General features: G+C 49.4%; 1 protein-coding gene across 5 annotated transcripts in view; it reads right to left on the reverse strand.

Annotated features, from left to right (window-relative positions):
* APLP2 (amyloid beta precursor like protein 2) overlaps window positions 1-14,139 on the reverse strand; it is a 71,772-nt gene that overhangs the window by 11,524 nt on the left and 46,109 nt on the right. For all 5 annotated transcript variants that reach the window (XM_055091425.1, XM_028501025.2, XM_024131240.3 and 2 more), the window contains 8 exons: window positions 11,982-12,094; window positions 10,997-11,199; window positions 10,442-10,626; window positions 8,937-9,104; window positions 5,695-5,825; window positions 4,767-4,841; window positions 3,361-3,519; window positions 2,544-2,672 (listed from right to left, as the gene is read on the reverse strand). In XM_055091425.1, the coding sequence (XP_054947400.1) occupies window positions 2,544-2,672; window positions 3,361-3,519; window positions 4,767-4,841; window positions 5,695-5,825; window positions 8,937-9,104; window positions 10,442-10,626; window positions 10,997-11,199; window positions 11,982-12,094 (1,163 nt within the window). The remainder of the gene's footprint in view (window positions 1-2,543; window positions 2,673-3,360; window positions 3,520-4,766; window positions 4,842-5,694; window positions 5,826-8,936; window positions 9,105-10,441; window positions 10,627-10,996; window positions 11,200-11,981; window positions 12,095-14,139) is intronic.

Genomic DNA, 14,139 nt, shown 5'->3' on the forward strand with positions numbered 1-14,139 from the left:
GCAGGAGAGGCCACAAAAATGGGAGGCCCGCGTACCGCAAAAAAAAAAAAAAAAAAAAAAAAAAAAAAAAAAAATTTTGTCACTGAATTTGAGAGGTTTTCACTTTCAGGGTGGAAATGAAAGGAGATTTGGACTACATCCACCCCAATGACACTGTGAAGCACGTGGCTGTACGTCACACAAGCTCCTCAGGAAGACTAACCCCACCAGGCTACACCTGCAGCCACCGAGCTCTTCCTAAAGAGGGCGCTCTGAGCCAATGGATTAATTATGTGGGCTTGAAGCCATTAACATGAAGGGTCAAAATGAAGAAAAGTTAAATGGAAAGGTGCTTTTATTGTAGATTGATGTCTCTCCGACCTATAAAAGCAACGACAAAAGCAATTTAATTTTATACTTGCCATTCTTTCAATCAAGTAAATTGATGGGAAAGCACCAGAGTGAGTGCTTGGGAGGAAAAAAATGCAAGTGGAAACGGAACGGTGAGCTCCCCAGTCTCAGCAGTGGTGACACTGCCACATGTCAGCGGAATTAAGGAGCCTGGCAGAGGACGGTTCCTACACCCACGAGGACAAGGCCACAGGGTGGGATGCTGGGCGCCAGGGCCTTTGGAGGGCCGCCTGGAGCTGCAGGGTGGGGCAGGAGGCAGCAGCACATCACTCACACCTCAAATCGAGTGCACACGTTCTAAGAGGCTCAACATATTCGGGGTTTTCTAGAGTTTACATAACAGGACAGGGAACAGGCCAAAGGCTAGTGTAATCCAGCGGCCGAGCTGCCCCAGAATTAAGGGCTCCAAGCAGACAGTAAACATCACACAGTAAAGATGCTCTGCCTCCCAGGGCACTCAGGTGGTACCCTGATCCTGGCTCGCAGGTTAACTGAACACACTGATCAAGGTCTCACCTTTCCTTCTATTCTCACCATACAAAACAGGCTGTTTTTCTATAAAATACTACACAATAGTCTAGATTTTCTACAAAAAAAAAAAAAAAAATTGAAAAAAGATTACATTTTTAAATTTTAACTTTTTTTTTTTTTTTGGCCGTGCCATGTGGCATGCGGGATCTCAGTTCCTCGACCGGGATTGAACCTGTGCCTCCTGCATTGGAAGTGTGGAGTCTTAATCACTAGACCGCCAGGGAAGACCTACGTTTAAAAAAAAAAAAAAATCGTGTAGACCTGAAAAATTCTAACCCCCGTCAGGATGTAAGCTTTTCCCACCTGAGCTTCCCAGAAGCTACCCGAGGTCTGCTGGCCTTTCCTCCTTCTCTTCTACTCCATCCAGCTTCAAACAGAGCCTCAGCTCTGGGCCCCCAGCAGACGCCCTGGGGGTCCCCAGACCCATGCCCTTCCCACTCGTTAGGACACTGAGTTCTTTCATTCCCCGAACACCCAGCTGCTAATGTGGGCTCCATACGTTTAAGGACAACTCTTCTCCATCCTTACAGTTAACACAATTAATTCCACACAACTGTGAGCTGCTCAAGGGCACACAGGATTCAACTATGTGTGGTCAGACGCTGGAGCAGAACTGGGCAGCAGATGGGGCCGTAGGGGAGCCCCCCAGGGCTTCTGGGAAGTCCCCCCTACAATCACACCACAGGAGCAGCAGGAGGGGGCAGGTTCCCAGCCTGTGCACCCTGGGTCCCCAACAAGCAGCACAGGGCTGGGTGTAAAATACGGGAGGAAATAGAGTAAGATCAGTTATGGCGTCACAAGGCCCTCTAGAAAAACTAATAGGCAGACTGTTTTAAAGGAAACTAGCGGTCTTGTAGGCAAGTTCATTTCTATGAATACAAGACAGCAAAACTCAAGTTAATACACTGTCAAAACGAAAATTAGAAAAGTAGGTCCAGAAACAAACCTCTAGAGATGACTGCAAAGACCAGTAGGATGCAGCAGGGGACAAAATCCAGGGATGTAAAGTGTCTAAACACAAACTACACTGTACAAAAGAGACCAGTTTTTAAGATGTGCTTGATATATTTGCCTAGAAAGAGATTTCAAATATTAATTCTGGTGGGACCCTCAGCCAGAAGTAAACTGATATAAAAATGATCTCTTCAATATAATCATGCATTCCTAAAACCTTCAAGAACAGTTTAAGTAGGACATACTTAATATTAAAAAGTATGGAGGAAAAAAAAAAAAACAAAAACAAACCACTGGGCTTCCCTGGTGGCGCAGTGGTTGAGAGTCCGCCTGCCGATGCAGGGGACACGGGTTCGTGCCCCGGTCCGGGAAGATCCCACATGCCGCGAAGCGGCTGGGCCCGTGAGCCGTGGCCGCTGAGCCTGCGCGTCCGGAGCCTGTGCTCCGCGACGGGAGAGGCCACAGCGGTGAGAGGCCCGCGTGCCGCAAAAAAAAAAAAAAAAAAGTATGGAAAAGATATTTTTTAAATAGTACCTTTGCAAAAACCAACTCTTGTACCTACTGCCTTTGGAAATCCAAAATCATTTCCTGAGGACTAACAACAAGAAGCACGACCATCCGTGCTGCCCGACCACCGGTCAGAGCGGTTTCTCCTCTGCCTGGTGTACCTGGGACTTCATCTGGGCCGCCTTTTCGGGGTCGACAGCCAGCACGTGCTGGTAATGACGGATGGTGTGGAGGCGATCTTTGTTCTCAGCGCGGACGTAGCGCCGCAAGGCTTGGAGAATGCGATGGGGCTACAAGAGAGAACAGTGGTTTTCACGTCCAGAGACTAGGGAACTGAAAACAGGCAGGAAAACGAAGCTTTAAAAACTCACTAAGAAAGTCAGCCTCAGCGAGGCCCAGGAATGAAAGCTGTACCTTTAAGAGCTTTCAGTTACCAAGTAACAAGAAGCTACCCTTCTAAGTAGCAAAAGCTAATTCCACAGTTACAGTGGCTCCTCAACAGACAGCATTTTCCAAAATCTCTAGCCCACCGTCCTCCAATCTGTCTGTCCCCTTTCCTGAGCTCGGCGCCTGCCACCATAATTACAAGCACAGGGTGACCTGTGTCACCCAGAAGACTTTACTTGCTTGAGGAGGCTACAAATACCCTCCTTTTTGATCCTCTCCATCCCCCAGAGCAAGACAAGTTAGAACTAAGGGATAAAGTCTGACACCACTGGCAGATAAAAGCTGCGATATAAATTGACTTATCTTATTTAGAATAGAACTGGTTCAAAAGCCCTTGTCCATGGAAGACGTGTTTTTATTCTTTGAAAGTAAGGCTACTATAGAAATGCAATAACTGGGGAGCTACCAACCAACACCCCGGGGTTCTGCTTTTCCAGCGGAAGCCGCGTCCACACCACTGGTGGCCCACGGGCCCTCAAGCGCAATGTGAGCTCACACCGGTTCTACACACGCTCCTTCAGCCATTCTCACCCGTGGAGGGTCGGACTGCAGGGCCGCCAGGTAGTTCTCCAGCGCCACCCGGCGGCGGTCGTTGAGCATGGCCTCCACCCGCGCCAGGTGCGTCTCCACCAGCTGCTGCTTCTCGCTGGCCGCCTCCTTCTCCAGGGCCTTCACCATGGCTTGGAAGTGCTAAACCATAAAGCAGGAACCACATCGAGTTCACGCACCTGCGGGCATCTACGCACACGGCGTCAGACCCCACTCTGTGCTTCTCCGCGCCCAGTGCCCCTGCAAGCGGCACAGAGTCGCGCAGAGCAGGGGTGAGGTCTTAGAACACCTCCTCTGACTTCCGTCTGGACACTTACAGGTGACCCTGGAACATCGCAGGGGTTAAGGGCACCGATCCTCTCCGCGGTCTAAGATCCCAGTGTAACTTACAGTCGGGTCTCTGTACACGCGGTTCCGCATCCACGGATTCAGCCAACCGCCCACGTGCGGTGCTGTGGTCTTTACCATTGAAAACAATCTGCGTGTAGGGGGACCCACACAATTCAAACCCCTGTGGTTCAAGGGCTGACTGTACCTCCCCATCTAACGAGAGCATGTATGTCTGGGCATGGGACGGGCTCCTCAGCACCTCCCTAACTGAAATCCCTAGCACGCAAGCCCAGGCCTGGCCTCTTCGTGTGCACCGCAAGGAAAGGAAGGCCGTCCTTCCCACACTGCAGCAAGGCGCCCCAAACCACAGTGCTGTCCTGTGGCAGGTGAGGCTGAGCCATTCACACCAAATCCTGAAGGGCGAGCTCCCTGCAGGGTGCCTGGCCAGGTCTGCAGGCAGGTTTAAGGCTGCCGAGCTAAAGCTCCAGGCATAGGGTGCACTGGCTGTGTGGAAATTAACATTTGCGGATTTTCTAGGTTACTGATAAAAAAGCAAAGGTAAGCCGATAAAATATCAACATCATGAGAAGAGAGATTTCAGCTAAACATAAACACAAGCTGACTTAAGATGTAACTAGTTTTATGAATCCCAAATCAGTCTTGTAAATTCCTGTCAACAACCTCCTCTAGTCAAAGGGAGGCAGCTGCTGTGAGTCTGATTACATTCTTAATACTGCCGGAAAACAAGGCACAGCCTACGAAGGAAGATGCCCGAGGACTTTTGCCAGGAAAGCAGAATAAACACGGCCGAGCTAAGGTCACTTCCAGGCATGAGTGAGGTGTGCTCTGCTCCGAGCTTTGGTTTCGCTCCACCGTAGGTGAGCAGTTCTAGAGAACGCCAGTTGGTAGGTGAAAAACAAAGCAGGCCAGTGAAAATTTCCTCGTAACATAAGTGCTCAACCAAAAGGGGGTGTCAAACTCTAACTTGTGGGGACTCTGGCTCCGACCATGCTCCAAAGGGTCAGCCTGGGAGCCCCTCTCTGGAGGACACATCTCACCTGAATGAGAGTCTGCCTCTCTGCTTTGGGGAGGTTCTTGGCTTGAAGTTCAGCCTCTTCCCATTCCTTCTTCACCTGGAACAAAGGTCAAGGCCACTATAACCAGAATAATCTCTGAAACAATTCCCCCATTTCCTAAAAATACTGCCAAGCCCTGAATGTAATGTGGAAAAGTGCACAAGGAAATCACATCCCACAAACTCATGAGCTCAGGGTTTGTCCCAGAACTGCTGCCTCAGAAGGTGCAGGGCGTCAGCTCTCGTACCTACTTCTCAGAACTGATGTGGATAAAACAGAGTAACAAGCATTTCCCAGCATACAAGCCCACCACAGGGGATGTGTGGGATTTTAGTTGGTACCCAGACCTAGCAGAAAATTCCCTTTTCAATTTCTTTTTCAACCTTTCCAAGTAAGTCTAGGAGAAAGTTGCACACTGTGGTGCTCTGTTGCTCTGGCACTTATAACTCCTTGAAGGAAAAGCAAGCATCCCTCCCAACTCCACAGGCAACAGTATCTAGCTGGAATGTTTTAACACTGTTTGCTTCGATCCAATATATTTTTCTAGTTACCTTGTTCTAAAGGTAAATGATACTAGCTTTCTACTTACAGTATTGATATAAAGTTTCCTTCTGCAAAATAAAAAAATTTAAAAAGCTACTTCATGGCAAAGAAAAAGAAGCAGAACATAATGTTTACAGGAAGTGTTCCTCGGCAGAGTCTGGAGCAGATAAGCACTCAGAGGATAATTCCATCATCATGGAGACAGGGAGGGGGACTGGCTCCGCCCAGAAGGCAGGCCTGCTTACACCTCACCTGTCCTAACTCGGTTAGCGCAACAACCTGGGGAGGTGGCGTCCCTTTGCTTCAACCACGAACCCCAAGTTAGCTGCTGCCTGACAGCACGGAGATGAGGGAGCCCAAGGTTTACCCTGTCCATCCGGTTTCGGTGCCGGATTTCCAGCTGCTCCTTGGCCTTCTGGAAGCGCGCGTGCTCATTGTCATCTGCAGAGGTCTCGAAATACACGTCGACATCATTGGTTGGCAGTGGAGTTGGGGGAACTGAAACAAAGTGACCAGAGGGTTCTCTCCAGGGGTCAGCCCCACGCTGAAGTCGCACGATGCTCAGGGAACAAAGCCTGGCTGGGCCTGCAGACGGGACCTGTGTGTGCGCCCATCTGCTGGGACTCCACTCCATCTTCCTTACCCGATATCCAGCCACCAGGCCTGTCCGCACTCCCCCCGTACCTTCAGGACCAGTGAGGCATCTATTTAGGACTTCAGGGGCAGAAAAGGAAACCACTTCTATACCTTCCCTCAGTTCTTGAAACGTTAAAACCTAAACAAGAACTACCCTATTGAGAGCATCTGACCAGAGACAGGGCTGAAGTCAGCCCTGCAAAGGCGCTGCAGGGCTCAGGTCTCCTCTTTTTCTCTGGCTATATTTTTAGGTCACAACTCACTTTGGGCAACTGATGCAACTGATTGTTCTTTGCACACAGACCGGGCAGACAAAGTCCAAATGCTCCGGCTCCAGCTGCTTAGTTTTCAGTTCCACTGGAGGTCTTTCAGCCCCAGCCCCACAGCAGGGGCAATGTATTGGACAAGGCCTTACCACGAGTGTGAAGATGCTTTGGGCTTTTCTATCCATGGCACTCACTGGCCCCAGCAGGCCACCACCCAGGGAACAAACCCGTTAGAACAAACACTCCGCACTAGTCTAAGTTCCTGAGTTCCTACCAGCCCCAGGCAGACGTGCATCCGCACAAAGGCGCTTATCCTCATCCAGGAAGGGTTGAGATGACAGGTCTAACTCTTAAGAAATACCTGTGGAAACTCTCATTACCCCAACTCACTGGGGATTTCCCAGGCCAAGGAGGAATGTCAGGCAACCTGCTCACACAACTTGCTCCATCGGGACACACTAGAGAGCCACTTGGAGAGCAAAGGCCAAGTTCAACGAATTTTAATTCAAAAACAAATTCTCCCAGTTTCCAGAACTGCGTAACTTTAACACAACATGAGACCAGCTGTGTAACTGATGAGTGTGACCAGAAGTAAGTCAGCCACTCCGCAGTCCTTCCGTCGGGGTGTCTTCATTCACCCTCTTTTACTGAGTTTTAACCCTAGAAGCTACGGCTTAAGTCTTGTCAAGAACATCTGGCTCCTTCATTAATTTAAATAGGATCTCAACAGCCAATTTTCAGACTATAACTAAATCAGAATATGTACAGCTAGCTTCAGAAACCACATTCCCCACAATACTCAAAAGCTCAGCCAGGAGAATTTCGAAGCACTGAACTCCACTTGTGCCAACAAACACGTCGCCATTGGCGGCACATGTCCGCAGCTTAAAGGCTTACGTGTTGGAGACAGAGCCTTTGGTTCATATAGCCGGGCCAGATGAAGGTAACACAAGCGCAAGCTGCCTCCGCCCCACCCCGCCCCCGCCCCCCGCCGGAACGAGAGGGCAAAGGAGCAGCAGGTCTGGAGGTTTGGTTCTGAAGACATGATGGGCTTGAACCTAGAACCACATCCCTCTGTCTGTGTGCAAGCGACCAGCTCAGGAAGCCGGAAATGCGCAGGCCTCAGTCCCCTTCAAGGAGGGAAGCAAACTTGCCCACAGGAGCAAGTTTAATGATCTTTAACGACCCAGATTCCTCAGGCTTTGACCCCAAACAGCGTTTTGTTGCCCTTTAGTTTAAGAAGTTTTACAAAGCAGGAAGTATCACAATAATTTGTCTCCATCTTTCCTAAATAAAAAAGTTTCTGCCACCAACGTTCCCTAAGGGCTCATTTGTTTTCTCATCTTTTCAATCATTTCAAATAAAAAGTTCACAAAGCAGCAGCTGGAGTGGAAGCACTAAAAGTAAACCATATCATATTAAGATGTAAAAAATCTTTTGGTGGGGGAAGGAAAGAGGGAACAAGATGGCATGTGAACAAAAAACCGTCAGAAGCTACAGCCAAAAATCTTTAGAGCAAATACCAGGAATGGCAGCAGCTCATTATTCTAATGAATTCCAGAAGTAGAATGAAGAAGGGTCTGCCTAGCCGGAGGGTTTTCCTACACATGGGTCAGAAGTGCTCAAGACCAGAAAGAGGGTCTTAAACAGGAAAAGGGGGAACTATGAAGAAAGGCAACCTACCGACATCTAAGTAAACCTGACTCAACTGAACGCTGAATTTCTTTGTGACCAAAGAACACATAAACTAAAACTCCTAAAGCTCTGCCTGATCCAGCGCTGCCAGAATACTGGGAAAACAGAGTCACCACCACTTGGCTCCAGAGCACGCTCCCTGGGGTGCATATAGCAAGATGTTCCAATGTTCTCGGCTCCCTGAAGTGTCCTTATTGTCACCTCTTGGAGAGCGGGTGACCCCCTTAGCTAGTGTGCACATGGGGGGTCGGCACAGGGCCGCTCAAGACAAGAGTGAGAGATAAAAGCCTGGACACAAGATGTGCAGAACTCACGACCCGTCCACTTGTCCTTCGTGCGTTTCAGCCTCGGACAGAGGAGGGCAGGGCCGCCTTCCCAACCCAACCAACACGGAGGCTCCGGATGAGAAAGGGCAGGCCCCGGGCTCTCCCCTGTGGCAGGGAGGGAGCGCCACCTCCTCTGCCATCACTGCTGCCATTATCACCGCTGTCACCACCTCCACCACCTCCATCACCTCCACCACCATCACCTCCACCATCACCATCATGTCCTCCACCATCATCACCTCCACCACCACCATCACCTCCACCGCCACCACCATCACCTCCACCACCGCCACCATCACCTCCACCACCACCTCCACCATCACCTCCACCATCACCATCACCTCCACCACCATCACCATCACCTCCACCACCTCCACCATCACCACCACCATCACCATCACCTCCACCACCTCCACCATCACCACCACCACCACCATCACCTCCACCACCTCCACCATCACCACCACCACCTCCACGGGCCCACAGCAAGCACAGGACACGGAAAACTGAGCTGACAACTGCCGACAGGAAAGCAAAGCTCGATCTAGAAAGCACAGAGAGAAGAGCAGACGACCAACAGCGAACACCGAGTGGGCAGGGAGCACCACGCAGACGTGGTCACGAGGACACCGGGGGACAGAACGCTGGACGGGACGGAGCTGCACAGCCAGGGCGGCGGGACTTACTCATCACTTTACACACAGCCATACAATACTCCTCAGACTCAAAATTGTTCCTGTTGCCGCCGCAGCCGCCATATATAAAGCGCACGCACTTCCCCTTGGAGAGGTCGAAGTACCACCGGGGCATCACGGCCCGGCAGGGCCCCGTCAGCGCCTCCTGGGAGCAGACAGCTGTGTGGAAATGGTCAGAATGTCAGCAGGGGCCGGGCAGCAGCTCCAGGGGTTCACAGAGCTGCAGACCAGCAAGGGGAGAGGGACCAGGCGACGCTTAACATCAGCGAAGGTCAAGATGGGGCAGCACCTGGCGCCCAGGCCAACGAAGTTGCCAGCTCCTGCCAGCCAACCCTGAGGATGTGGTTGTTTTCCTTCCTGATGCAAGAGAGACCCTTAGGCCCTGAGGATATGGACTGGCGCTTTCTGCACTGTCTAGAGTCTAGAGCGGGGCAGGGCTGGCATGGAGGAGCCTCACGTTTCTGATCTGGGAAGTGGGGACAGCTGCTGGTTTGGCTGTCTCGGGGGTGTCAAGGGCAGAAGGAGACAGTGCAGGTGCAGAGGCTGCTTCCGTGGCGGCAACCATCGTAAACACTACTTAGGCCCCTGGGAAGGACGAGTGTACGTTTTATGTTCTCCGGGGTGAATCACAAACTTCTAGACTCATTAAGTCATCTGCTCCTGGCTGAATCCTGAGTAATTGTTCAGATCTTAATTGGTTTCCAATATACTATCAGCAGGAGGCTGCACATAAAATGGTCTAGCACTGGGCTTCCCTGGTGGCGCAGTGGTTGAGAATCCGCCTGCCGATGCAGGGGACACGGGTTCGTGCCCCGGTCCGGGAAGATCCCACATGCCGTGGAGAGGCTGGGCCCGTGAGCCATGGCCGCTGAGCCTGCGCGTCCGGAGCCTGTGCTCCGCAACGGGAGAGGCCACAGCAGTGAGAGGCCCGCATACCACAAAAAAAAAAAAAAAAAAAAAAAAAAAAAAAGAAAGGTCTAGCACTGTCACAATTTTTTTTTTTAATGGTGAAATGAAAACACTGCTGGCCCTGATCCCTTACCAGGAGCTCATCAAATTCCACCCTCCCAGCTGCAAACCTCTTTCTGATGGAGAAACAGGGCAGCCTACAGATGGGAACACACTCAGGAGAGGAACCAAGGAAGTGACTTCCGCTCCGAGAAAGGTTGGGGCTTTAGCAGTTACTGAGGAAGGGGATCCCCCTCAGGACAGAACATTTCCGGCTGAAAGTGGAAGAATCCTGCCCGAGGGCAGACCACGCGGTCTCTCTAATTCTTAAGTCCTTACAATGCAAAGCTTAGTTTCCTGATTAAAATCTGTCAACTGCCAGACCCTGCAGTGCCCAGAGCTGACCTCACCTTCGGGGCATGAGGCCACCCTCCTGTGACTTACCTGTGAGGAAAGCAGTCTCTAGGCAAATTAAAGAATATTAACAAATTCTAAGTAAATAACTGCCGGGTGGATTTTACAGCCGCGGCGGCTCTCCATGGGGTTACCTTTGACGCCGTGAGAGGTCTCCTTCTCTGCAGCGGTCCCATCGCTGCTGGGCTCAGTCGGGCTGTCTCCCTTGAAGGTGTCGTAGTAGTAATCGCGATCTTCCACCACTTCCTCCTCATCTTCCTCATCTTCGTCCACAGCTGCTTCTGTGAAGCCTTCCAGATCTGCTTCGGTAGGAAATTCACTAAAGGTCACAATAAAAAAGGAAGGTTAATGCCAATTGCTATGCAGAGTACAACAATGAGTCCCATCGCTGTTCTGAAACACAAAGACAGAGGCAGGAAAGAAGCTCAGCCCCTGGTGAGCTGTGCCGCTAAAGCCCTCAGCCCGGCCACCTCAGCGGAAGGGGACCGGCAGGCAGCAGGGACTGGGCTAAGCTGCAGAAAGGCACGTGGCCGGAACACACAGCTGAAGGCCACTGACGTGCCTGGGCTCAGCCACGGCCCAAGTGAGATGTGCTGGCCCAGCTCTGGCAGGAATGGGCAATGCCCGCTTCACCCGGAAGCCAGGGGCCAGCAGCCACGGCCATCCGCAGGCTCAGGACAGGAGGTTACCTTTTATAAATATCATAGTCTTTCTCTTCCTCCTCTTCTTCCTCCTCCTCCTCTTCCTCCTCCTCCTCCTCTTCTTTTGACACAGCAGATTCAACAATCTTTGTCTGAGGGCAGCACACATACTCGGTGCCGTGGAACTGGTCCACCCCACAGGGGAGCAGCATGCCATAGCTGTACAAGGTCATTCCCTGAGTCAGGCAGTCCTGAGGGAAACCCACAGACCAACATCAGAACACAGCAACTGTGGTCGAAGACCCCCCATCCCTAGCTTTATCCAAAAGAAACCCTTACCAAATCACAACGTTAGCCTTTCTCACAGACACATAAATTTTTGGCCAAAAAGTTGCGACCCTACTATTTTAAGATTTACAAATTTTGCTTAATTTGCAATGGGGAAACATCATCTGGGCTAAAACCAATGAAAGCCCAAAGTTGGAATAAAATTAAGGAAAGGAGGTTTCTTTGAGTAATTATCGACGGTGGTCAATGGTGGTCAATGGTAACATACATTCCTAGTTGGTGAGGAATTCAGAATTACTTCAGAACTAGACAAAAGAAAGGCAACTGGCTGGAAAACCAACTTAACTCAGAGGACAAGCTAAGAGAGGGTCATCCTCCCCATGGGAAGAATGAAATGATATCTAAACCTGTCAGCATGCATGTCCGGAAACAGATTTTCTATAACTGGCTATTTCCACACACGCCTTAGGGTTTGGGTGGCCTTGCTGGGGGCCCTGCAGACAGAATCCTTACTTAACGATCTTTTTCATGTCCTTGACTTCAGGAGCTGAACTGTTAATACTGTACTTCCTTATAAAAATATCTGTTCTTCTCCCAAATAGTTTTAATTTAAAAGATACAAGTAATTGCAAGCTTTGATGAGATAAAGGGAAAGAAAATTAATTTAAAATTATGGTAAGGTGTCGAGAAAAAAACACTACTTTCCTAAAAAACAACCCTCGACTTTTTCCATCCACTCCTTTACCTCTCTGACCACAGTGTGCCAGCGCTGGTGATTCTCACACACTTCCATCCGCTCCTTGTGGAAAAACTGGCACTTTTCTGGAACTAGCAGAACATCACTTACAAACTCGCCCACTGGAAAAGAGAAGCTTTGTCAGAAGCAAAACTGATGATGATTCAAGGTGAAAACAACCCTGACTGCAGGTTACCGCGACGGTCACACAGTCACGTGCACACAGGAGCAGTCTCTAATGCATATAAGCTAATGTGCACCTCGTCTTCCAAAGCCAGATGGACGTTTCAGCTCCAGGCCAGCAGCCACAAGAGCTCAACACTCTGTTACAACCACAAAGCCCAGGACTTCCTCACTCCTTCCTGACCTCAATCCCTTAACTTCTGGTGCAGGGCTACAGCACCCTACGGGGGAAACGGGAGGAGAACTCCCATGCATGACCTCAAACACACACAGCTACTCACCACCTCTGGCTTCACGTGGACAACATTCTTAGCCTCTTACTTCTATTTCTGCCCACATCAGTTCTAATAACAAAACGCCCAGGAAACTAAGACTGGGTGTTCTCCTAAAGAACAGGTGAATCTTACTTTAGCCCTTTGTGGACCTACAGACACCTAGCTCTAAGACAAACCACCACTGCGATAACTGATCCAGGTACAAATCATCAGTGGAGGGTTAATTATTAAGGGGAAGAGGTGTCTTTGCAGTGGGAAGGTCTGGCAGACGCTACTTTAACTGCGTTAGCAATAACGGACAAGCTGACTTAAGTGATGTTCTGAGAACAGATCACCTACACAGTCTTTCTGCCAAAATATGTCATTTGACTCTAATCATACAAAACAATATGACAAATTTAAATTCAGAGATAGTGTTAAACAAATGACTCAGACTCTTAAAAGATATTATTGTCATAAAATATTCAGGGACTTCCCTCTGGTCCAGTGGTTAAGACTCTGCACTTCCAGTGCAGGGGGCACGGGTTCAATCCCTAGTCAGGGAACTAAGATCTCACATGCCACCAAAAAAAATAAAGTAATATAAAATAAAATAAAGATTAAAAAGAAAAAGCTGAGGAACTGCCTAGATTAAATATAATGTATGATCCTTTTTAAAAGGAAGCTGTAAAGGACATTATTTGAACATTTAGGACAACTGTCCCATGTGTGATCGCTGTATCACGGTCATACAGGAGAATGCCCTTGCTCTTAAGAAAAACAAGCTGAAAATTACTTGGAGGTGAACTATCTTAATGTCCCAACTCACTTTCAAATGGCCTAACGATGAAAAGTAAGTAAGACACACACAATACACACAGTGAGATGGATAAGGCAAAACTGGGAAAACCTAGGTAACAGGTATAGAGTATTCACTACTGCATTTTTTATAGGTCTAAAACCTTTCAAAAATAAAAAGCTGGGGGAAAAATACACACAGCTGCTTAGAAAATAGAGACTTTATCTCTTAGAAATACATGCTGAAATATTTACAGGAAAAAAAAAACGGTATCTGTGATTTGTTTCCAAATAACGAGCGGTAGGTCGGATTGGCCACAGCCAGGGTGAGTGGTTCATGAACCGTTACACAGCACATGAGGGTTAATGCAATTATCTTCTCTGTGTTTGGATAGTTTTGTAACTTCCATAATAAAAAGCTAAAAATGTAATCACTGGCTCATCACCCAGAGAACCTGGTTCAATAGGTCTAATTTGGGACTCAGTGACCTGCACTGAACAAGCATCCCAGGCGCTTCTGATGCATCACCAACATGCTCGACTGAGGGTCCGAGTGCAAGAAAACCAAGGTGGTACTTAGCTCAGGAGAGACGCAATAGGTAGGGGAGGGAAAAGGAAGCAGGCAGGCTAACCTCTGAGGTTTAAAAAAAGAAAAAGGCAAGTCTAATAAGAAAGTAATCTGGCCTAAGAAAGGTCTTAGGGGGAATTCCCTGGCAGTCCAGTGGTTAGGACTCGGCGCTTTCACTGCCGGGGCCTGGGTTCAATTCCTGGTCGGGGAACTAAGATCCCCCAAGCCAAGTGGCACGGCCAAAAAAAAAAAAAGGTCTTAAGACTTGAACTAGCGGGAAGTCTATATGCAGACCCGCTCCCCAGCCTCATCGCAGCTCAGGCCTCGGCCTCTGGGCCTGAGTAGTCTGTCCTTCCGCTGCCCA

This window comes from Physeter macrocephalus, chromosome 16 (genome assembly GCF_002837175.3).
Source record: "Physeter macrocephalus isolate SW-GA chromosome 16, ASM283717v5, whole genome shotgun sequence".
Taxonomy (NCBI): Eukaryota; Metazoa; Chordata; class Mammalia; order Artiodactyla; family Physeteridae; genus Physeter; species Physeter macrocephalus.